This window comes from Cyprinus carpio, chromosome A16 (assembly GCF_018340385.1).
Source record: "Cyprinus carpio isolate SPL01 chromosome A16, ASM1834038v1, whole genome shotgun sequence".
NCBI lineage: Eukaryota > Metazoa > Chordata > Actinopteri > Cypriniformes > Cyprinidae > Cyprinus > Cyprinus carpio.
Genome location: NC_056587.1, coordinates 7,308,100 through 7,333,721, shown reverse-complemented (window position 1 = coordinate 7,333,721; position 25,622 = coordinate 7,308,100). Strand labels below are relative to the sequence as shown.

At 35.9% G+C, this 25,622-nt stretch overlaps 1 protein-coding gene across 2 annotated transcripts in view; it reads right to left on the bottom strand.

The window, feature by feature from the left end:
• The window catches only part of LOC109063928 (beta-chimaerin-like), a 44,515-nt gene that overhangs the window by 12,096 nt on the left and 6,797 nt on the right, over positions 1-25,622 (bottom strand). For both annotated transcript variants that reach the window (XM_042772314.1, XM_042772315.1), the window contains 5 exons: positions 13,865-13,903; positions 10,891-10,946; positions 10,617-10,648; positions 10,138-10,251; positions 9,133-9,403 (listed from right to left, as the gene is read on the bottom strand). In XM_042772314.1, coding sequence (XP_042628248.1) covers positions 9,133-9,403; positions 10,138-10,251; positions 10,617-10,648; positions 10,891-10,946; positions 13,865-13,903 — 512 coding nt within the window. The remainder of the gene's footprint in view (positions 1-9,132; positions 9,404-10,137; positions 10,252-10,616; positions 10,649-10,890; positions 10,947-13,864; positions 13,904-25,622) is intronic.

The following is a 25,622-nucleotide window of genomic DNA, read 5'->3' as shown; positions in this document are numbered from 1 at the left end:
CCTGATTTCCCAGAAATGTCAGGCGGAGGTGAGTGGAAGCCTGTCAGGGTTGTGTATACTAAAAGTATGAGCATAGCGAAAAAAGTGCTGGTGTGGTTTTTATTGCTGCTGACCTCCACTGTGACACATTTTTGTGTGCTGGGGGTACAGGGCAGTTAACGTGCTCTACTGGTTGACTAATATGGGTTTTTCAAAGGCGATGCTAATATCTAGGTCACAAAGCAGCTGATGGCCACTATAATGGCAATTTATATAATCAATATAGTGCTTTTTGGTTTGTAGTCCTAAAACCAACGCGTTTTATTAACATGTATTAAAATGAACACATTTGAGGAAAGCATTACCTGTGACACTTCAATAGCAGTCTTTGGTTTATTTGATTAAAATAAGGTTTTAAGTAATATACTTGCTATAAATTAATGTCAGCTAACACAATGTTTGCAAATTAGGTTTTTAGCACACAACAGTTTCATATTTGAGACATGGCTGTGTGTAATTTATGTTGTAGAACAAAACTAGAGTCACTTCAGGCAATTTTAAGAATCATACAGAATAATACACTCCAAAAACTACAATAATTAAAATCCCATAGTGATTTAGCCGGTTAGCATACAAAATTATATCCTGATGTCCTTTATCTGAAATAAGTTTATTCAAGTGTGCTGTTAGTATACTTCTTTTAAACTAAAATAGTAAAGTATGGTTTTAGTTGACTTTTTATGTACTTCTCAGAAATATACTTAAAATGACATTTAAGTATACGTGACTTATACTTACAAAAAGTCTAAATACATTCAAACTATTCTTGTGCTCCTAGAATCTGTGTTTTCATTGTTATACCGTAGAGGGCGCTAGTGCACATCTTCTGTACAGAATTTCCAAAAAAACACAAGTGAAGAAGAAAAAGAAACAACAGATACTAACACATGTAACACGATCATCTGACATGAAACAGCATCAAAACTGTAATGTTATAGAATAAAATGTCGACAGATGAACGCGTAATAATTACAGTCAAGCTTTGGGTGTTGATCGATTCTGATTATCATTTTGAATCCAATTCATAGTCATTTTGTTCAAAATGTTATTTCTTTATTTTTTTATGAAACTTACCCACATTAAAGTGTTTAAAAAAAGAATGCATGAAGCTAGAATAAAATGTTTTTATTTACAAGCAGATACCCTGTTCATTCTTTGGATGTTTTGTATGTTCAGATATTCATTTAACAAAATATATACAAATTAAAACCTAAATGGGGACATAGTAGTATACTTAAAGTATGATGTAAAATTCACTTGAAGAAAATTTATGAGTATACTTGCTGTATAAACTACTAAACTAGTAGTTTACTGCGACTATACTTCAAAGTGTACAAAGTATTTAATTAGTAAACTACCAGTATACCTATAAGTTTACTTTTAGTATAATTGCAGTACAAACTACAAACATAGAGGTAAACTAGTTTGCTACTGTTATACTTAAAGTATACTTAAAAGTATACTTTAATAAACTAGAAAGTGGGGCAATTTAGTCCCAAGGAGAATTGAAACAGTACACTTACAAGTATAATACTAAAGCACTGATATTTGTATACTTACTACATGAAGTATACTTAAAAATATACTTGAACTTTACTTAAGTATACTTAATAAAATAATCTTGAAGTATACTACTTTTTGGTAAGGGGTTCCCTGTAAAAAAATACCTACACTTCAGCATACTTTTAGAAAGAGTATATTTAATTGAAATAATATACTTTAAAAAAATGTATATTTTTGACCCAATTAAGTACTTAAGTACATCTTTATATGTAATTTCATAATTACTTCTATTGTCTTTGAAATGTGGTTACATTTTTCTTCTAAAAGTAATGACAAGCATTTTACAGTAAACTAATTATACTTTAATGTCATTTCAATTGCATGTAGTTTGTAATCACACATTTGTAATTTGCAGTCGCTATTTAGAGCATTTCAAATATACTTCAATGTAATATCGAATAACACACTGCAGTTAAAATTATTCAAGTACTTAAAATGTGCTTTAGTATGTTAGTCAAGACACACAACTAAGTGTACTTCTTTAAAATGTGACAAAAGATTATTGTTGCAAAATGAAGAATATATTATTGCTAATTCAAAACTGCGCAGACAACCAACATCCAGTTCAGAAAACCTATACTGCAATACCAACACTAAAGTAAAAACAGTGATTGAGAGTCACACATTTAAGCTATACACTCAAAAGAAAGATAAAGGGATTTTGGGGAGTGATAAAAGGGAAGAGGGAGACGGGGAGCACAGACAGTGTGAGTGCATGAGCAAGACTTGCACTTTTTGTCCTAAGGCAGATGGCTTCTTGTCTCCTAACGAAAGAGGCGTAGAAGCAAAACACAAAAGAGAGACAATAAGACCTAGTCTCTTTTTAGACACCACTGTATTGACAGAAGAGACCCCCGCAGCTGAGAAGACAGACAGAACTAGGGCACATAATGTGTGAACAGTACAGAACCACATCCTATGTGAATGTGCTATATTCATTTAATACACTATTCAGTTCATTTAAAATACTGTCTGCACAGCAAGACATAAAAAAAAAAAAATGAAGGACAAAAATTGCACTTTGTCAAACCGGCCAAACAAAGAACGCGACTGGAAGAGACATTATTATGACTTATGTACAATACAACTGCAGGAAAGTTAAAAAACTGATAATTCCAATCCTTCATCTTAAAAGCTGCACTGCTGAAATATAATGTAAACAACAATGATAAATCGCCACAATGCTCAGAGCTAATTCTAATAACGCAGATTCATCAGTAGTGAGTGGTTTTAGATGGAACTTGCCAGGCCAGCAGAACACTGAAGCAATAAGTGTTATTAGAACAAGAGACACACTAAAACTCAGATATACACATGACAACACACATAAAATGAAAATTTCACACACATAAAAACACAAAAAAACACCCCCCACATAAAAACACACCCCACATCTGGTCCCTAAATGTAAGCGGCAAATGCTCAGACACTCAAGTACTGTAAATCAAGACAGTGACTTGAAAGTGATTTCTGTGTGTGAGGTCGCTGTAAAATCTCAAAAAAGACAAAATTACCGTAATAATTTGATTGTTAGGTTGTTGTTGTTGATGATGATGATGTATCCATTGTTACACATTAGCTAAACCTTCCAGGGTGAATCAATTATCATGAAAAGCTGTACATACTGTATGCACTGGCGTTCAAAAGTTTGGGATCAGAAAGATTTTTAATGTTTTTTTTTTACATAAGTCTCTTCTGCTCACCACAGCTGCATTTATTTGATCAGAAATACAGAAAAAAACAGTAATATTGTGAAATATTATTGCAATTTCAAATAATGGGATTCTTTGATGAATAAAATGTTAAAAAGAACAGCATTTATTCTTTTTCTTTTTTTTGAAAGAAATTAATGTTTTTATTCAGCAAGGATATGTTAAATTGATAAAAAAAGAGACAATAAAGACTTATATTGTTAGAAAAGATTTCTATTTTAAATAAACACTGTTCTTTTTAAGTTGATTCATCAAACAATCCTGAAAAAAGTATCACAGTTTCCAAAAAAATAAAAAAATTAAAAAATATAATGCAGCACAACTGTTTCCAACATTGATAATAATCATATTAGAAACCATTATTTTAAATGGTAATATTACTATTTTTTTATTCTTCTGTATTTTGGTCAAATAAATGCGGCCTTGATGAACAGAAGAGACTTTACAAATCTTACTGATCTCAAACTTTTGAACAGCAGCGTAGATCAATATTAATTTACATTATTAAAGGGGTCATATGATGCGATGTAAATTTTTCCTTTCTCGTTGGAGTGTTACAAGCTCTTGGTGAATAAAGATGATCTGTAAAGTTGCAAAGACTAAAGTCTCAAATACAAAGAGATATTCTTTAAAAGTGTAAGAGTCAACCACAGCCCCCTAAAACAGCTCGTTCTAACATGCCCCCACATCTCTACGTCACGATGTGGGAAGATTTGCATAACACTGCCCAAATGTTCACGCAAAGAAAGAAATCATAACTTTTATTCTCACTGTTGCCGCTGCCATGTTCAGGAGAAGCTGTGTTTCATTGTGAAAAAGAAAATACTTTCTTTCAAAAGAGGACACAACTAGAAAATCAGTGATTAAGCTGTATTTCAACACTGTTCCAGAACAGTTCAACCCAAATATTCAGATGTGTGCTGCGCATTTTACAGGAGGATGAGGACTGTTTCCTAAACCTGTAGCCTACAATGCTTCTGTGCTCAAAGGCTGTTTCTATAAAATGGGGCAACTCCAAATTTGCAAGGACAGTCTGGCGCTTCTGACTCACAGTCTGTAAGTACGTTTACATATTTATAGAATTTGCCACTGATGGTTCAAATGCGAGTTTTGAGCAGTGTAGAGTAGTGCTTGTTGTTTTTCATTTCTCCGATCACAAATGCAGACATGGTTTTATGTTTACGCAGCGTGATACGCAACGCAACACGTAAAAAGACAGTATAGTCATTATAATCAGTAATTATGTCCCCACTGTATGCAACTAATGCATCGTTTGTAATGGGTTTTATTGTTTTTGTCTTGTCACGCCAGGACACACGGCATCACAGTATGTTAAGGGGCGTAACATTTCCGTCACACGCTTGAGGCATTCAGCCAATCACAATGCACCGGATAGCTGGCCAATCAGCGTACACCTCGCTTATCAGAACGATGAGATTTGTAAAAATCTACGCGGTTCAGAAAGGCGGGGCATAGAGGAGAAACAATAATGTACAGTATGTGGAAAATAATGTGTTTTTTTTTAACCTTAAAACACATTGCATTACACCAAATACACAAAATAATGTTCTTTTTGGCAACGTCATATGACCCCTTTAAAAGTGCCATGTGTAAAAATTGAGGTAAAAATATCCAAAAAATGACCTACACGCATCAAAAGAATGAGAAGAAATAAGGGCGATGATGTCATTAAAAAAAATGTCAAGTTATAGTGCTGCAGAGATATCAACCTTAATTAGCATTAGCATTACTAGCCACGGCCCGACAGGTGTCGTAATACCAGTTTCGGCCATGGGAGGCGATATGCGGGCAACATAACCACCAGCCAACCTGCAATACACGAATAACTCGCACGGCTTGTGGGCGTACTGGAACCTGATGTCAAGCAACCGCGCTCGGAATCACAAATCAAATCCGATAAGAAAAGGAGCCGAACCAGAGTAAACATCGGCACTGCTTTCCATCGCTGGAGACAACTGATGGACTTGAAAGAAATGAGCTTCGACTCCGAACTTGCAACATTTCTTTTGGATTGGTAAGTAAGATGCTGTTAGTATTTTCGCTCGAAGTTTGTTTTATATGTTTGCGTATTTTTTTTTCGGGAAGTTATAACATAGAAATGTATCGAAGGCTGTTCGATAAACGTGCTAATGTTAGCGATGGCTAACCGTAGCTGCGTTTGATAGTAAGCTAGCTATAACTTACCCACAGATCCGATCCGGTTTTCACCTGTTATCTACCAAAGCCCATCTCTACCAAGCTGATGCTAAAATGTAAAATTACCTAACAAGCTTGAAATGTCTTCGATGATAATGAACCCGAGAGAGAGAGAGAGAGAGAGAGAGAGAGAGAGCGCGCCCCGGCCGCGCGCGCGCGCACTCACTCACTATATTCAGAGCGGTCAAGTTTTTGAAAGCGTGTGAAAAGAGTCAATTGCGTGTGTCTCACGGTGAATGCTTGAGAGTTGGCAGCTCTGGTTACGTTGGTTGGTGCTAGCTTGGCCAACATCAGCTGTCTGATGTTGACCAATGATGTTGACAGAATGCTGTCTGTCAAATTAATTTAATTCAAATAATGTGTATATACAATTCAAAATGTAATATGAACAAAACGAATATGAACATATTCACTGGTAAAGGTGAAGGGGAGTAGCTTGAAGATGTCATGTTTCAAAATCACTTGACATCACCCAACGTTCCTCTGGAGGCAAAACGTCCTCTTAGTCTTCGGCTATGGCTCTAGGGTTGTTGTGAAGGTAGGGGCGGAGCATAGAGACTATGCCGTTTCTCGTTTGTTACTCTAGAGTAGACCAATTCACTTTATTGAGGCATACTGCCCCCATCTGGTATGGAATGTGGAGTATGACTTGATTTTTTTGCCAGACATTACACATGGCTCCTTTAAAACACAATAGTAGATTATAAAGACCAGAGTTGATTGTTATTTAACTAAAACAAAACCAAAATAAATGAAACACTAAATTACTGAAAATAAGTTGAAGTACTAAAATAAATTAAAATGAATAAAAATAAATTAAAGCTATTTTTAAAAAAAATAACAGAAACACATAACAAAACTGCTAAAACTTAAACTAAAATTGAAACTATAAAAATCTTATTTAAAATAATAATAAATACTACAATAGTAAATAAATAATACTAAAATAACTCTGATAAAGATTGTGATGATTCTAGTAAGTGTGCAAGAATTGCAGCCACACTGTAACAAAGCACCAATATATTACACCAATATTAAAATGATAACTACACAGATATTATCATGCATTACAGTCAGAGAACACCAAAATGGCAGATTCACTGAGTTTGTGAATTTTAGTTTTGTCATTTTATCTTAATTGTGCCAGATGTAAAATGTTGTCTGGATTAGGCTGAGGGTAATGTTCCAGAACATTATGTGTGCTGTGAGACCAGATCAAAGAATATGAAACCTTTGATTTCTGCTGGTCTTAGTAAAATGACTGTGCTGACTTATTTGTATTTCTAGAGGCACACAATACAGAATGAATGTCAATATTCAGAATAAACATACAATCAAAATGTAACGTTGGTGGTTGAGTTGTAAATTTAAATTTTCATTTGCAAGTATTGTTTGTATCAGGGTGGACTCAGAAAAAAGCTTAAGGTTTTGATTGGTGTTCTTTCTACAATAAACTTGAATCACAGTGTGTGAGACATAAGAGAAAGAAAATCTGGGGTTAGTGTAAACAAATACTGGGCTGCAAAAAAAGCAGATCTTTTGAAGTATATTTACAAATCCATATTCACAGTTTGACAGCTTGTTGAGACTGCCCCCTAGTGGACATTTGAACAAAAAAAGTGTTCATTTAGAATTCATTTATATTCATTCAAATCGTTAGCCATCACATTAAACATTCTCTGTCTGGTGTCTGCAACAAAACAAATATGCCCTATGTAAACAAGATTCTGGGTGATTAACAAACTACACTTCCTTTGACTAACTCACAAATGTTTGATCATCGCTTATGTTTATTTCATAGATCTCACATACATATAAACTCAACATCAAGACAAAAGAATTCATAAACATAAAAACGTAACGGTAGACCTGACTGATTTGATAAAACTCTCCCGTCAGTGAACCAGACAGTGTGTCTGATAAATGATAGAGGAGACAACACATTCATGGCATTATCTTTTATTAAAGACGCACATCATGATGCTGAAACACTCACACTCTTCTAATCTAACAAAAAAGCACACAAAGAAATCTTTCTTTTGTGTGAATAAGATATAAATAAATAATAATAAATAAATAAATAAATAAACCTACATGAATGGATGAGTTGCTTTTGTTTACTATTAACAATAAAGCCTCGATAACATTTATGGGCACATAATGATGCAGTGGCGATGCCTATGTCTCTGTTTCACAGTGCAAAGAGACAGAAATGAGCATTTAAAGGGATAGTTCACCCAAAAATGAAAATTGTATGTTTATCTGCTAACCCCCAGGGCATCCAAGATGTAGGTGAATGTTTCTTCTGTAGAACACAAACCAAGATTTTTTACTTAAACCGTTGCAGTCTATCAGTCTTATAATGTAAGTGGATCGGAATCACGGCTAAAATATACAATAAAACTAAAAAAAAAAACACACAAACAAAACCAAATTAAACCCCGCAGCTCATGACGATACATTGATGTGTAAAGACACAAAACGATCGGTCTGTGCAAGAAACTGCACAGTATTTATATTGTTTTTTACCTCTGATTCACGCAATGTCCGAACTGTTTGAACTCTCCTGAGCGCATTCTCAGCAGCCGGCGCATGTGGCATCTTCTGCCGTCACCTGTCTCTCAAATGGACCATTGACACTCCTAATTGAGATTGTAGATAGATAAACAAAAAACCACTTGAGAGATAGGTGGCAGTAATGCACTTACAAGTCTGCAATCCACCATAAAGCAAGAAGAAGAATAAGACACCTCACGCACCTGCTGCTGAGAACATGCTCAGAAGGGAGTTCTAACAGTTCGGACATTCCGTGAATCAGAGGTAAAAAACGATATAAATACTGTTCAGTTTCTTGCACAGACCGATCGTTTTGTGTCTTTACACATCAATGTATCGTCACGAACCGCAGGGTTTAATTTGGTTTTATGTATGTTTCTTTTTAAGTTTTATTCTATGTTTTAGCCGTGATTCCCATCCACTTACATTATAAGACTGATAGACTGCAACGGTTTGAATTAAAAATCTTGGTTTGTGTTCTACTGAAGAGACAAATTCACCTACATCTTGGATGCCCTGGGGGTAAGCATATAAACATCAAATTTTCATTTTTGGGTGAACTATCCCTTTAAGATCATGAACTCTCTCATTGACTTCTGCATGTATATCATAATCTCAAATACCAAATATGGCTCAAATACTGTAAAGGGACTAAAACAGAATTTACAGCATTACTATTAGTTAGTCAGAGTGCTGAAAGGAGCAATAACATCATAAAAAAACTACCAAATGTATCCCAAGTTTCCTGATTAGCCTACAATATATACAACAAAAAACAAAGGTCATAAAACTAAGCCCTGTGGAACTCCACAAAAAAAACAAAACACTTTTATGACTTATTTCAACAAAAACTGTCGAAATTACCATTATACCTTTATTACCATTATTTGGCATAAGTGACCTTGGTTTAATTAGAATGTCTATTGATTATGCAGTATATTATATCTTTAAGTCAGTGATCATACACTGCTGACACTGTAGGCTGTAACCTTTAGTAACATGTTAAGAACATTTTAATCTATATATGAAGAGTTAAGCACCTCACCTTTTCATCCTGCTGGAAAGTAACTTTTTTGCGCTCAGAGCGGGTCCTGTTGAGTCTGTGAGTGATTTTGTCCCTCAGGAGAGAGGTGTAGCCCAGATGCTGATAGATGGGGTTTGTGGTCATCTTGGCGATGTATTCTGCTGCCTTTGTCTCAATATAGAGAGTAATGAGGCCGTCTGTAACCAGATCGTGAACTGACTCGAAACGTTTCTCTCCCACAAAGTGCTTTCCATCATAAAAGAGTCGGTAGTTCAAAGTCTGGCCACCAAATCTGAGTGATAGACAAGCAGTATTGCATATTATATTACTATATATTATTTTACAATATTATATAATATTATTATGGTAATATTATAATGTTACTGTACATTGTAAAAATTATAATATAAAATTAATATATAATATAATATAATATTGTTTTAAAGAAATTAATACTTTTTGTATTTATTGAAACAATCAAAAGTGACAGTAAAATATGTTTACATTGTTACAAAAGACTCCTATTTCAAATAATTGCTGTTCTTTTGAACTTTCTATTTATTAAAGAATTCTAAAAGAAATTAAAAAAAATCACTTTTCACCTAAATATTATGCAGCACAATTGTTTTCAACTGTGATAACATTAAGAATCATTTCTTCAGCATCAAATCAACATATTAGAATGATTTCTGAAGGATCATGTGACACTGAAGACTGGAGTAATGATGCTGAAAATTCAGCCTGGACAAGAATAAATTACATTTTAAAGTAAAAAATAGATAATTATTTAAATAGTAAGTATTTCACAGTGTTACTGTTTTATTGTATTTTTGATCGTATAAACGCAGTCTTGGTGAGCATAAAAACTTTGCGACCCCAAACTTTTGAACAGTAATAATATAAAGAATTGTAAAAATATAAAGTAAGTTATAAAGTAACTAATATAAAGAAATGGATAGATGGACAGTTGGTTGGATGGATGGATGAACATACAGAGAAAAGGACAGAAGAATAGATGGTGTGTACCTCAAAGCAAGAGTATATGTTCCTGGTTGTCTCTGACTCTCTCTGATGAGGTAAGCACCTTCTGTCCCAGCAAGCAGTTCATCTGCACGTTCTCTGGAAATCAGACCATGGAACCTGTACACAAACACCGTCGTTTTTGTACACACACACACACACACACACAGAGAGAGAGAGACTTTCTCTCATGCTTACATATTCACATAAACACACAATCTTACTCTATTGACACAACATAAATCAATCTTTTCTCTCTCCCTCATATACTATTTAATATTTCCACCTCACGCACATCACTACACAAAATCAATATGCACCACCCCTCATAACAGTCTTAAATAATACATTCTGCAAAGTCACTCTAAATTTTGCACACATTCTTGTAGAAAGGGGGTAAAAGGTAAACAGCTGGATACCAGAAGTAATATGAGGAATAGTGATGCTTTGCTTCCAAAATACCACTAATAAAGTCAAACACTTACTCTCGTCCATAGTATTTGGGTCTGCTTTCCATCTGCAAGTCAGAGAGAAGAAGGTAAGAGAGAGAAGAGACCGTTTTCAACACAAATCACTTACTGGTCATATGGTGGTTACAGATGTTTTTCTACCAGGAGAGTCTTTTCTAACAAGATTTTGTGAACATGGAGACAGTCTAAACATCTGTTCCAGTGTTTAGTAAAAGATATGCACACTGAATCAATATGAGTCATGTTTGATAAACCTTGGGAGTGTTTACACAGATTTTCCTGTACTTACCTCCTGAGGACATGTGATCCTCTTTGGTCTTGGTGCTTCCTGCTGTAGCTGGTACACTAATGAATGAAAAAAAAAAAGATATATATTATATAGTGTTTTTTTTTTTACCTCTAATCTCTATCTTGCTGTGGTAGGATACTGGTATATATAGAACATGTCAAAACAGAATTCTCTGTTAGACATTAATCCATTAGGACTGAGCTTGAGGACACACACCCACTATCACTGCTGTCAGACTAAGCTACAATGCATTATAAAAGTGGATTGGGTAATATTGGTAAAGCTACTGAAAAATGAACACTGCGCAAGAGGCATACAGTTTAATCAACACCAACAGTTGGTCACTATGGGAATGGCGTACATGAAGGGCCAGTCTTCAGCTCAAGGGGGGTTTAAGCTCAGATGTTTTGATTGTGCCTGTTTGTTTGAAAATGTAGTACAGAGAATGGAGGTTAATACCAGGAATTCCTCAGGTTATCCCCTCCTAAATAATCGGCTTGCACAGGCAAGGTCTTTTTGCGGTCAGTTAAAAACAACATTCTTTTATATTGAGTTACTTCACTGGGGACTTTGAATTTGGAGCCATGGGTTACGTCACTAAAATGCAAACACACCTGAATCTATTGAGGCGTCTTTACACAGCTGAGTTAAGTCTGCTCTGTGCCTGCTCAAAATTCAGTGTAAAGGCGCAATGCTGCATAAAAGCCAGACTAAATTATGCCTGCTCAGACTTACTTCAGCCCCTAGTATCAAAGTAAACAGTTGTTATTGCTATATAAATGCATTTTAAGCCACCTCTGAGCAACATTAAACAGTCTGTGTAAATGCCCCTTCAGAAGCACTTCTGTGTCACCTTCACCTTTGCAGTGTATGTTTGGCACTATACAAATAAACAAAGGCACTAAAGGGCCCCTCCATCTCTCTGTGCACCTACAGTGGGTTTAAAAAGTCTGAGATTACATTGAGCTTTTTTTACTGAAACCTGAAAAAAAAAAAGTTTTTAGAATTTTGAACCCTGTAAAGCAAAGGAAATATATAGAGTAAAATGAATTAGAAATATTTGGATTTTTAATGTGACATTCCATTTTCTATTCAGAAATACATTTAAATGTAATTCATACATATTCTTGAATATATCTCTTTTATGAGAAACGTTTTAAAATTTTGAACTAAAATACTTTTCCATTTTTGTTATTATTGGGGGGCAGAGGCGTACAGTTAAAAATAAAAAATAAATAAAATATCATGGTGATACAACTGTCCTGATATCATAATGAAGAAAAAAACCTTGTAAAGAAAACAATCTGTTATTATTATTTCTTAGAAAAAAAAATATTTTAACAAAACTGCTTCACTGCTTATTATCTTTTTTCTGCCAAAGCAAAGTCATGTGGTGCAACAAACATGCAGGAACAAAAACCATAAAATCTAAAATTGCATCATAATAGAGGCTCCCTGCAGACCAGATGTCTCTTTATCAGATAATTAGATTTTTTATGACAAGGCAAGATTAGTTCAGGTTGTTAATGTTGTGTGGGATGATTCCCCTAAAACAAAACAATATTAATTAATAATTCATGATACTTGTAAAAAATAATACTATTCTTTTTTTCATTTACTATATAATTTTTACATTGAAAAATATATTTTAAAATGTATTATTATTTTGTGCATTCAAGGTTTAAGCAAAATCTTTAAGGAAAATCAAGAAAATCTTGAATTTATGCTAAAGGGATAGTTCACCCAAAACTGAAAATTACCCCATGATTTACTCACCCTCAAGCCATCCTAGGTGTATATAACTTTCTTCTTTCAGACGAATACAATCGGAGTTATATAAAAAAATATCCTGGCTCTTACAAGCTTTATAAAGGCAATGAATGGTGTTCGAGATTTTGAAGCAAAATAAAGTGCATCCATCCATCATAAAAAGTGCTCCACATGGCTCCGGGAGGTAATAAAGGCCTTCTGAAGTGAAGTGATGTGTTTGTTTAAGAAAACTATACATATTTAAAACTTAAAACTTGAATGCACTTTATTTTGCTCCAACATCTTGACGAACATTCACTGCCATTATAAAACTTAAAAGAGCCAGGACATTTTTAAATATAACTCTGACTGTATTCGTCTGAAAGAAGAAAGTCATATACACATAGAAGGGTGAGTAAATCATGGGGTAATTTTCATTCTTGGGTGAACTATCCACTTTAATTTTTCAATTAAACATTATAGCCAAATTGCATTGCTGATAATAACATTTGTATTTGCAAAATGTATTAAAGTAGAAAAAGTATATTATGGAAGCATGTTGACTAGAGGACTTTGCAGTATATTTTCAATCGCAACTGATTATTTCTGAAATAGAAAATGGAATTTAGATTATTGTGATGAGAGCAGCACTAGTGAAATGATCAATGCCAGCACAAAAACAGCAGCAGATGTGCAGGGATACTTCAGCTCGACATGGACGTGACCTTCTCTTGATGACTTCATTAAAAGCTGCTCATCATGGAGAGCAGTAATTGGCGGCCTCAGTCCGAGCACAGACAGAGTCTGGACACACTACTCAGATTTTTCCTCCCAGGGAGCAGGAAGGCATCTGACAGCAATGCCAAGTTTTTGTCAAAGAAGCTCAGAACAAGCAGTGGGTTCTGGACAACGTCCACCAGAATGACAAGGACGGGGCCTGCTATAAAAATACTGCACAGTGGGAGTGAATGCGAGGGAGAATGAGCTGAATCGTGGGATGGGCTAAAAAAATCTGAGATAATGATTACTGGCCGGGGAGACTTTTGGCAAAAAGTGATCTAGAACCAGACCGCATTCCCATGATGCAATTTTGTTCTGTTTGAAGCCCAGATTATTGTAGTTCTTCAATTGAGTGTGTTATTCTGCCAGTATAGTGTGAAGTCATTCAAATTATGTCAAACAGTACATGTATAATGTTGAAAAAAAAATACATTAAAACACTTACAGTAGGATTTCCATATCGGTGGCTGATAATCTTCAGGATCTACAAAAAAAGAAAAAGATAATAAAACCATGTTAGGATGTCTTCTGTTCTGTGCTACAAACATGTGTTAAAATAATCATCTCTTGTCAGCGTGTTCTCACTTAACACCCTTTTTGATTTTTAGCATCAGGTTAGAGAGTGGCTGTGATCCAAGGTTATTATATTGTTCCATTAATGTTAAGTCGCTCTGTAAGCTGTGATGCATAATGCGCATGTCTGACAACATAATCCTTCCTCTACAATCTCCACACGGGTGTACATGTTTTAACACTTCTTTCATTTAGTTCCCCTGCTCAAGGACAACAAATATACAAATGTGCTTGCATAACACTCTTGTACAACTAAAATACACAAATAGACCCTTTCATCAAGAAGCACCAGATATTTTTCAAATTTAAAACATGTGGGCTGTCAATTGATTATACATTTTAATCAAATTAATTACATTATGTGCACATAAATTAATCAAATTTGCTGAGAAAAGCTCACACATGAAAGAAATTAATGTGGTAGACAAAATCATTAAACAGACATTATGAAAATGGATGTAGAAGCCAATATACCATATGATTTACTTCCTCTTACATTCTGTTGTGCTGCATGTAGTTCATTTTGAACTTGGGCAGATAAAAGAGAGCAATAATGTGTTTCATAATTTCACACATTAAAGGAATAGTTTTCTCAAAAATGATAATTTGCTGACAATCCATTTAAGATGTAGATGAGTTTGTTTCTTCATTGAAACATTTGGAGAGATTTACAAATGACATCACTTGCTCACCAATGGATTCTCTGCAGTGAATGGGTGCCGTCAGAATAAGAATCCAAACAGCTGATAAAAACACAGCAATCCACACATAATTGACACAACTTTTGACCCATTCCTTACAGCTTATCCCAATCTTAAACCAACCCATACCACCAAACCTGTCCCTAACCTTAACCATATCCCACCTCAATAGCAGCAAAAGTGTTTTGCAATACAATATGAACAAAATAAGTACATTGTACTGTTTTGATGTTACCTAGTAGTTAAGGCCACTTAAAGGTGCTGTATGTAGGATTGACACCGAGTGGTTGAACTAGGTATTGCAGTCCAAATCCAAAATATTGGAGAGGGTTTTTTTCACCCGGCCCCTCCTCCTCAGACTTGACACACACGCAGGTTGCCAGATTGACGACACCAACAGGAACGAGCGCACTTTACAATGAATGAACTGAAATATGCTGTGTTTTCTGCCAACTAGCAACCCGGGGTGCTGAAATACAATTGGGTAAACTGGCAGTGTGCAGGTTTCACAAACCAAAACAAACACTGACATTCCGGGACGCACATTTTCAAAGGAGGATAACTGACTGTAGCATTGTTTTTCAGATAAACAAGTATGTTAACTTAGCATGTTTCTTAAATATCTGCAAACATATTATAGTATTTTTATGCTGTAGTAGAGTCAAAAACTTACATACAGCACCTTTAATATAAAGTGGGACCAAAAATTGGGTTTATCTAACTTCAAATAACATTATGGTAAAAACTCTCTAATAGGGTGAGATAAATGAATTATTAAACAGCATTTCAAGTAAGCAAGTAATTTCTCTAAGGAACACAAGTCAGAGCCTGACAGGGTTCAGTATGGATGTTGAACACAGACAGCCTGGATACAGAGGTTAATTTGCATAGCTTATGCATACTAATGAGAACAGCAGCCCTGTACTCCCAGAGAAAACCCATCGTCTAAAAGATTTTATTTGAATGCAAATATCTGAATTAATGCTAATTTAACATGTTAATTAAGCACAATAAATTACTTTTAAAGAATGTGAGATTAAAAAAAAACATATTTAATCATGCCTTTATGAATTGTATTCAAGTTATGAAGATTTTCCTATCATCTAAGCATTTTAAGTTTGAAGTACCAGCTAAGTGCAGAGCATGTGTTTGGGAATTCTGCAGTCAGCACAGATCCAGCTGCTACTACAGGCAACGTCCCTCAAACTACACTGAGTGAGTAAGGAGCCATTCACACAGGACACATTTATGGACTCCAAAAAAGCTTTCAGGGGTCTTGAGATGCGTTTTAAAGGTTGAACAGCTTTTAACTTGACACAGTGTCAAAATGCAGCACTCTTGACAAGAGATGCTTAAAAAACAAAACTTTGGTGCAATACCTCAGCCAAATGACCACGACGAACATGCACACAAATGGCACAGACTGGATAGACAGGGACTGTCCCTTGTGAAAAAAAGTGCCTCAAAAGATAAATATTTATTTAATATTTATTAAATGAAAGGCCACATAGTAATAACAATCTAAAAATAATCTTTTGTCATGTTTTACAGAAGTGCACTTATCGATTTGTTGACAACTAACACACGTGAAATACACATCATCACATTTAGAGTTAATATTTCAATATATTAAATTGCTACTTCATCAATTACAAATGCCCAATTAATATATATTTAAATAAATGACATACAAGTTTCCTTACTAATATATTTAAATACATGACATACAAGTTTTAATAGAAATTATATTAATATATATTTTAGGTTACCATAAATGCTTTTCAGTAGATTTAGCAGTACACTTAATACTTCAAACACACTATAAATAATTATGAAATAACATTATAAAAATGCACTTAAGCCCTACTTACTGTAATAACTGTAGGTAAAAAATTAAACGAAATTTCATCTAATTGCAATTGCAATGTCTGAAAACATGATATTCAGTTTGCACTTAAGTGTATTCTTTTAAAGTATATTATTGCCATAATAAGTATGGTAGCTAAATTGCACTTTTTCAGTAGACTTCTGTTCGGTGAAATTCAAATAAAACCAACAATATATTTACTTCTAAGGTTGCATTTTGCAATGCCAATTTAATGATTTACTTCTTTACTTGTCAATTAAATAATCTATAATTTACTTAGCAAATGTTGATATGATTAACTGCACATTGATATCCAGCATATCATACATACATTTTTAAACTGATTGGCAGCCTTAAGCATGAGTCATTTGTTATTTATTAATTATTAATGATCCTAAGGTAAACAGTATAAAATCTGCCATAGAGCTCATTAAATTTTTAACCCATTAAGTCTAATACAGCAGCTTGAAAGCATTAATAGTAAAATAAATTAATAAAAGAGGATTTTCAGGAACAAATCACAACAGTTCCTCTCAGTGCTCCCACAGTCTAGCCAGGCAGGCTTCTAGAGAATCAATATTAGTACGTGAAGTAGGCCTGACAGTAACTACACAAAACCCACAAACAGAAATTTGGCAATAAGACAAAGACAATCATTTCACAATACAGCTCACCAGCATGTGTGAGAAATAAACCAGATTGTGGTGCATCAGCATTTCCTCATGCAAAAAAAGTACCTGAATCTCTGATCATTCATGGTAAGATTACTCAAAAAAAAAAAAAAACTCTACACAGTATCGTAAGCAGTGACACACATAATAGCATTATACAGCCCTGGAAAGTGTGTGAAAGTTCGGAATGAGTAAATGTGTGATCTTGTGCAAAGGCAGACATTGATCGAATAAGAAAGATTGAATGGAAAGTAATAGCTGTTGTTTTGTTTTAGCAAAACAGTGTCTTTGAATGGATAAATCAACGTGTTTTCTTCTCTTCCCTGAATACGTGCTGGTCTCTATGGATCCATGTCTTATTTCAGGCACTGTCTCTTTTACTGTCAGCACTTTACTGCGGCCAGTCAGCATTTCCTCCCTGCCTACACACTCACAACCAAACACAAGCTCAAAGTCCAAAACCACAACACACACAGCGATCCAAACCCGCTACCACCAAACATACAACAACTGTTACACACCATGAGCTCCCTCTGTATATGTCTTGTCAAAACTGAAAAAAAAAAAATTTAAATATGTTTATAAATCCACAAGTGAAAAGGACACATAAAACTGAGCTGCCAAGCTAAGATACCCATAATGCCTTAACTTGGAAAAAGGCAATCGCTATGCTGGGCCAAAATGAAAGGATCACATGGTTTGAGGCTTTGGCATGTGCTTGCAAGGAGAACATTTAGTAAGAACATCAAGTGATTTAGTCCTTTTTCTTTCTGGAAGACGATGATATGGTGAGGTTTAAATGTTGGCTGAGGTTTGGATTTGTGTTTTTCTGGTCTCAATCCTTTGTAATTCATGGAGCAGAGAAAAGCAAAACATTTAACATGCGGGCAGCAGAGCAGGACTAAATATGGAGGAAAAATATGAAGGATTTAAATTAAAATATCTAAAGGGATACTTCACAAAAATTCTGTCATCAACCGTGCCTAATGTGATTCCAGAAGATATTCTGAGAAGACCCAGAAGATATTTTAAAGTAGGGCTGCTTGGGGATAAATTCTAATTGTGATTCTTCCAATTTAAAAAAAAAAAAAAAAAAAAAAAAAAAACTTCAGGTTTTGGAACTGTTCATTTTGGACAAAACTTTTGTGATTTTATATATATTATTACTACTAAATAAAATATTAATAATCATAAATAAAAATAACATCAAAACATTATAACAAATATTCCTATTGGAATATTTAGCTGTAGACCAAAAAACAATCAAGTATTTATAACTATATAATAAATAAATAAATATTATATATATATATATATATATATATATATATATATATATATATATATATACACACACACACACACACACACACACACACACACATATATATATATATATATATATATATATAGGGCTGTCAATATGATTAATCACGATTATATCACATCCATAATATAAAAATTTTGGGCTTTACATGAATAATACGATTAATGTGTATACTGTGTATATTTATTATGTAAATATAAATACACACACATGCATGTATATATTTAAGAAGAATATGTTATGTTTAATATATTAAATATATTTATATATAATATAAAATATAAGAATATAAATATATAAATGTATATACATGTAAATATTTTCTAAATATATAATTTATGTGTGTGTATTTATATATTCATAATAAATATACCCTGTACACATACATATATTATGTAAACAAAACTTTTATTTTGGATGTGATTAATCGTGATTAATCATTTGACAGCCCTAATATATATGTATTACTGTACATTGATAAAATTGCAATACTAATAAATATGGCTGTTAATTTTGCTTCATTTCCAAATGTTAAACCAAACCACAAAGCTTCTCTTTTGCTGACAACAGCCAGCTTATGAGAGTTTCTCATTATAAGTTTGGGAAGATTGATGGCAATGTTTTGTTTCTAAATGCATGTCAACTCACAGCACATCCGTGTGTCCATAATCCATAATAACACTTCTTCCAGTAAAAAAGTCCATCCCCTGTTGTCCTCTCACATAAAAATCCACCAGCATATTTGTTTTGACAGCTGTTTTGAACTGTGCATATTTCTCACCTGATTCAGATTAGAACTTTTCACCGAAGAAAGCAATTTTATGAATAGACAACTTGTATATATATATAAATTAAGTCAAGCTTCAGTCATGTGGATTAGTTGTTTATTGTTATGTTTTTATCAGCTGTACACAGATGATTAATAATTCACTGCTGAGGATCCATTGGTGAGCAAGTGCCAAGTGATACATTGCCTCTGATGAGGAAACAAATTCATCTACATCTTGGACGGCCTGAGAGTGAGTATATTTTCAGCAAACTTCATTTTTTGATGAATTATTCCCTTAATTGGCACAGTGTCAACTTTGCAGTATTTAAATGAGATGGATTAGCTTTTAATCTGTGTTTATGTGTGCTATATTGTCTGTTGGAGCTCAGGGGTGCTGGCGTGCTGCAAACAATACAAAAAAAAATATTATTCTTCAGTGGCTCATTTGGAAAATGTGATTTCTTTTGGTGATCTGCCAGGTGCTTTCTTTCCAGTATCGCTGCATCTAACAGAGAGGCTAGAGAACATTGACGGAGGAAACCTCAGGGTCAGGAGGTGCACACCACCTATTCTATTCACAAAACACTCCTGGCTACTTGCAGTATGTCAATTAACAGTGAACAAAAGCTTTGAAAAGCCTGAATAGGAAGAATATCGCAGTCAGTGCTATCAGAATGGAGAAGTTTGTGCTTTGTGAAGACTATGAAAGGACGTGACTGAAAGATACTGTACAATATCAAACTATACTGCATCATTCTTGATTAGATATCAGAGTTGCTGCCGTCCTCAGGAGAAAAGGCTTTTAATTAAGCAAATTTCCTGCCTGAATGCTACAGGCAATCTGTGAGGAATGTTTGCCATTACTGAAAAAAGAGACTAGATGAATCTGATTACAATGTGCCAAGGACAAATTGTTGGAGATGCTTTAAAAGCTCTTATCATATTCTACTTCTCCCACAGCACTATAGCACAGGCATCCATTTGAAGTAATATTTTACAGGCTGGGTAATGTTAAATGTCATTTGCTGTTGATTTCAGGCTGGTCCAGGAAATATTTGGTTGCTTCGAAGATTCTGAGAGCGTTAAAGCTGCTTTGACATGGAGAGTTGGACGACTATCTACAGCTCACACACACCCTCACAGCTCCCACTTTCTTGGGCAGACTCTTATCTCTCACACAAATTAAAGCTCAGCGGATGAGAGGGAACAGGCTTCCTTAGGGCAAAACACACATAGAAATGCAGTATGTACTTCAAATGAACACCCTGTCTAAAATATCTGCATGCAGAGGAACACGGCCTTATGAAAACCTCATGACAAAATATACAGTACTGCCTAATCCCAACACCCTCACATGCACACACACATTTTATGATTGTGGGACTTATACTGATTTCTAATGCTTTCCGCTAAACACTTGGCTGGTCCCGACAATGTGTGTTTTCAGGTTTACTGTCCTTGTGAGTAGCATTTCCTCGTCAACAGCAGCAGCATTTTTTAAAAAAAAGTTTGCTTGATGTGAATGTTTATTGAATGTGAGGCAATTAAAAGATATACTGGCAAGAAACATCTTTTTATCGAGTTGTCCTTGCTGCTAATCGATTCACAACATTATTTATGATTCTTTCTTTTTAGTGAATCAAAAACATAGGCTGAATTTGGAATAGGATACTAGAAAATTATGCTGTTTCAAGTTCAGCAAAACAGCACGACCAGTGTGATTCATGAACAAATGATTCTTTTAATGAATCGTTAAAAAAGACTGAATGAGTCTGAATCCTTCACTCATCTGAATCATTTTACTAAACTACAGGATATCATTATTTATTTCAGTTATATAAATAAAGTTTTGTGCCAGTATGAAGACAGATTGTCCACATATGAATATGTTAAACGTACTCACTGAAGTTTTTTTTTTTTTTTTTTTATAAACGAACAAATTTATTACAGAAATTGTTTGTATCACTATTTTATTCATTCAAGACAGACTGTCAGTCTGTGCTTTGTTGATGATTTCAGTCAATTATCGCAAGTGAAATTCAGTCTTTTAATGTGTGGGAATTTCACGTGATTATGAAAGATTTCCCTATACAGATTTCACATCGGGTTCAATTTGTCATGCAAATTTGCCTTCTGTGTTAGTTGTGCTTTATACATTGCAACACTATTTGACAATAGACAATGGACCTTTTCTACGACTAATGTGGCCTCTTTTACTGTAGGTTTCATTGATATGCCTGAAGGTGACAACAAGTGACTATATTTATGAGTCATTAAATTTTTTTTCAAATGATTCATTCAATGACACTGATTCATTCAGGAACAAAGATGCAGAATTGTTCTGCTTTGGCCTCTATTGGCTAGTACGCAACAATAAACAAAGTAGCTTGTTAATATTGCATGTAAATTGGAAATGACTTATAGTAAATAGTTACTGTTGTGTCAAGTGAAGTGTAGATGTGTAAAAACTCAAGAAGAATTATAAAGAAAGCACTGCCTGTAGAGACATTTGGTACCAACAATGTCGGCAAAACCGCATTCACACACACAGCAGTCTGTTTCAGTCAACACACATATGAGAATATGCAATACACACACATTTAGTGTTGATCGAGTGTTTTCGGGGACATGTTCCAGCTCCTGTGGGGAGGCCATCTGTACAGTATGCTGCTCTGGAAGAGCTGGGGTATATTATATAGACTCTACGTCTCTCTGAGGCACAGAAATCAAAGCCACACATCTCTTCCACTTCACACAATGAGCCTAAAGAGTGTGGGGATATTCTGTTGAGAAGACAGGAACAGAACTGGCAAGAAATGTGGAGAATTGTGTGACTATGTGCGAGTGCGAGACGAGGCATCAGAGGCAGCAATTGTGAGGGAAGGCAAGATGAAGTTTGTTTATCCTGTAACACTGCATGCAAGTGAGGGTGGGTTTGGATATTTTCCTGTAAGGCTGTATGCCTTTGTTTAATTGTGTGTGTATGTATGTGTGTGTACACATACTGTACAAGCACATGTACTGTTGGAAGCTCCTCACTTCTGATTGGTAAAGGAAACACGTAGCCAGACCTTTGACTCTACAATGCATTTTATTATAGCCAAACACAGCCCACTTATGCTGTGTTTTTACATTCAGTAGAGTGCTTTCTGTAGGCCAAAACCAGAAAACAATTTAGCATTTTAGCACTTCCAGTTTCATCAGTGGGCATGTAGCACAAGTTCCCTTTCAGTTGGTCACTCTTGACATCACGTCGGTGACTGACAAATGGGAATCTCGGCAGAGAGACCAATACACTTTGAGTGTAAACTAAACGAGCCAATGCACATTGGCATGTGATTATTGCATCCAGCTGCCACTGATCACAACATGAGTATAAGTAGGCAGCAGATGCAGCGCATAATCAGCTATTCGCTTCAGAGCTGGGCGGTGTTATTGTTCTGCTCCTGCCAAGCCTTCGTGTGTGTCGTATGAGTCAGTGCTCTCAAAGGAGCTTCTCTGTGCGGGTGTTACAGCGCGACAGCGGGTTGGTTGACCTTCGTTGAGTGGGTGCACACTACAGGCTGCACTACCTCCTGTAGTGTTATGGCGGCCATCTCCCCTGTGTGCTTCAGCACAACTAAAAGAGCAATCAAGCAAGAAAGCGGCGCCATGGAGCTGGGCATAGGCAGGCCACCCCGCCCGTCCAGGCCCCCGTCAAACCTGGTGGGAAAGCAAGAGGCCACAGAACGGGGGATGGTGGATGGTGATCCTTCTTTGGGGGATGGTGAATGCACCTCTCCATCCCCCGGAGGAGGGCCGGGTGGAGAATATGGAAAAACTCAACGATAAAGCGGTTTTCTCTGTCCCTGGGTGCCAGGAGGGCATGAAGAGTCACGGACGGACCAACACCCAAGCCGGGTCCCTGCGTTCCACCTCGCTGCCCCACTGCGGGTACGTCGGTGGTTATGCTGGTCACGCTTGGTGGTTCCGCTGGTCCCTCTGGAAGCCTGGCTAACGCTGTCCAGCCCATCTTGCTGGCTACTTTGAACCATAAGACTCGGCTCAGGGGTTCAGGGGTTTCCACTTCACATCAGTTAAGGCAGTCGATGCTCATGTCTTGCATGTGGAGATCGCAGCACTGCTGGCGAAGGACACGATAGAGCCGGCCCCTCCAGCCAATATGAGGGTGCGGTTTTACAGCCCTTACTTCTTTGTACCCAAGAAAGGTGGTGGGTTACCACCGATCTTGGACCTGCGTGTCTTGAACCGGGCCCTTCACAGGCTCCCGTTCAAGATGTTAATGTAGAAACGCATCTTCAGGTGCATCCGTCCCCGAGATTGGATTGCAGGGATCAACCTGAAAGATGCGTACATTAATGTGTCAATCCTTCCGCACCACAGACCTTTTCTGCAGTTTGTGTTTGAGGGACGGGCATATCAGTACAAGGTCCATCGCTTTGGGCTGTCCCTGTCCCCTCGTGTTTTCACAAAAGTTGCGGAGGGGGCTCTTGTTCCCCTGAGAGAGCACGGTGCCTTGGGATCAGTTGTGCGAGCACAGGGAATTGGTGCTCAGGCACCTCAGCCTGTTGGACCTTAGGGTCAACTGGGAAAAGAGCAAACTCTCCCAGATGCAGAGGATCACTTTTCTCGGTATGGAGTTGAAACAGACAGCACGCCTCACAGAGGAACATGTTCAGTCAGTGTTGAGCTACTTGAATTCATTCAAAGGCAGGATGGCGGTCTCACTGAAACAATTTCAGAGGCTCCTGGGGCATATGGCAGCTGCTGCGGCACTTACTCCACTGGGGCTGCTTCATATGAGACCGCTACAGCACTGGATACATGGCTGAGTCCCGAGGTGGGCGTGGCAGGGTGGCACTCACCGGGTCCAAGTCACACTGGCCTGCCACCAAACCTTCACCCTGTGGTCAAACCTCAAGTTTCTTCAGGTAGGAGTGCCCCTAGAACAGGTCTCGAGGCATGCTGTGGTACACACAGAAGCCCTGTTGGTTACAGTGTTTACTTCCTTTTTAATTATATTTTTATTAAATATTTATTTATTTGTGAAAAATACTTTGTCATCTAAAGTATAAGTATGCTTATTTTACACTTACTTTTTTAATCCATTGTCAAACAAAATTAAAATTTCTTAAATATTAATAATAATAATAAAAAAATTATATCGGCTTTATCGGCCCCCCTGCCTTCAAGATATTGGCATCGGCATCGGCTGTCAAAAAAACAATATCGGTCGACCACTAGACATAATTAAATAATTGTACACATAATATTGCATTGAGTTTTAATATTTTATTAGCTAACCAAATGCAAAGCTTCCATGAAGAGAAAATGTTCCTAGCAAGAGTAAAGCACCGACTTCAGTTACCCGGATAAGCCTGTGTTATCAGCTTTACCGGTTGTTATCCAGGAATAACATACCTCGGAATGTCGCAACTGACCAATCAGAATCAAGTATTCCAGAGCGTGTAATAAGTACTAATAAACAACCAATATGCTAGTAATATGCATGCTAATAAGCAACTATTAATAGTGATAACTGGTCCCTAAACTAAAGCATAACCATTTTATTTATTTATATATATATATATATATATATATATATATATATATATATATATATATATATATATATATAAATTTTTTTTTTTTTTCTTTTACTTGCTACTAAGTGTCTTAAACTAACCTTTTAAAGGGGTCATATGATGCGATTTCAAATTTTCCTTTCTCTTTGGAGTGTTACAAGCTTTTTATGCAAAAAGATCTGTAAAGTTGCAAACCCAAAGAGATAATCTTTATAAAATTTAAGACTCGTCCATGCCGTCCTAAAACGCCACGTTTAAACATGCCCCCACATGTCTACATCATGATGTGGGAAGATTTGTATAACACTGCCCAAATGTTCACGCAAAGGAACTTTTATTCTCGCTGTTGCTGCTGGTGCCATGTCATGGAGATGCTGTTTCGTTGAAAGCGAAAATACTTTGTTTGGCCTTCCAAAAGAGGACACAACTAGAAATCAATGGTTAAGTTGTATTTACAACACTGTTCCAGAACAGCTATACCCAAATATTCAGATGTGTGCAGCACATTTTATGGAGGACTGTTTCCTGATCCTGGGAGAGAAGACTACAATGCTGGCTGTTCTGACTGTAAGTACGTTTACATGTAAAGGATTTGCCACTGATGACTCAAACGTGAGTTCTGAACAGTGCAGAGCAGCGGTTCTCAAGTCTAGACCTTGCGCCCCCTGCCCCCTGGTGTAGAGTAGCACTTGTTGTTTGTCATTTCTCCA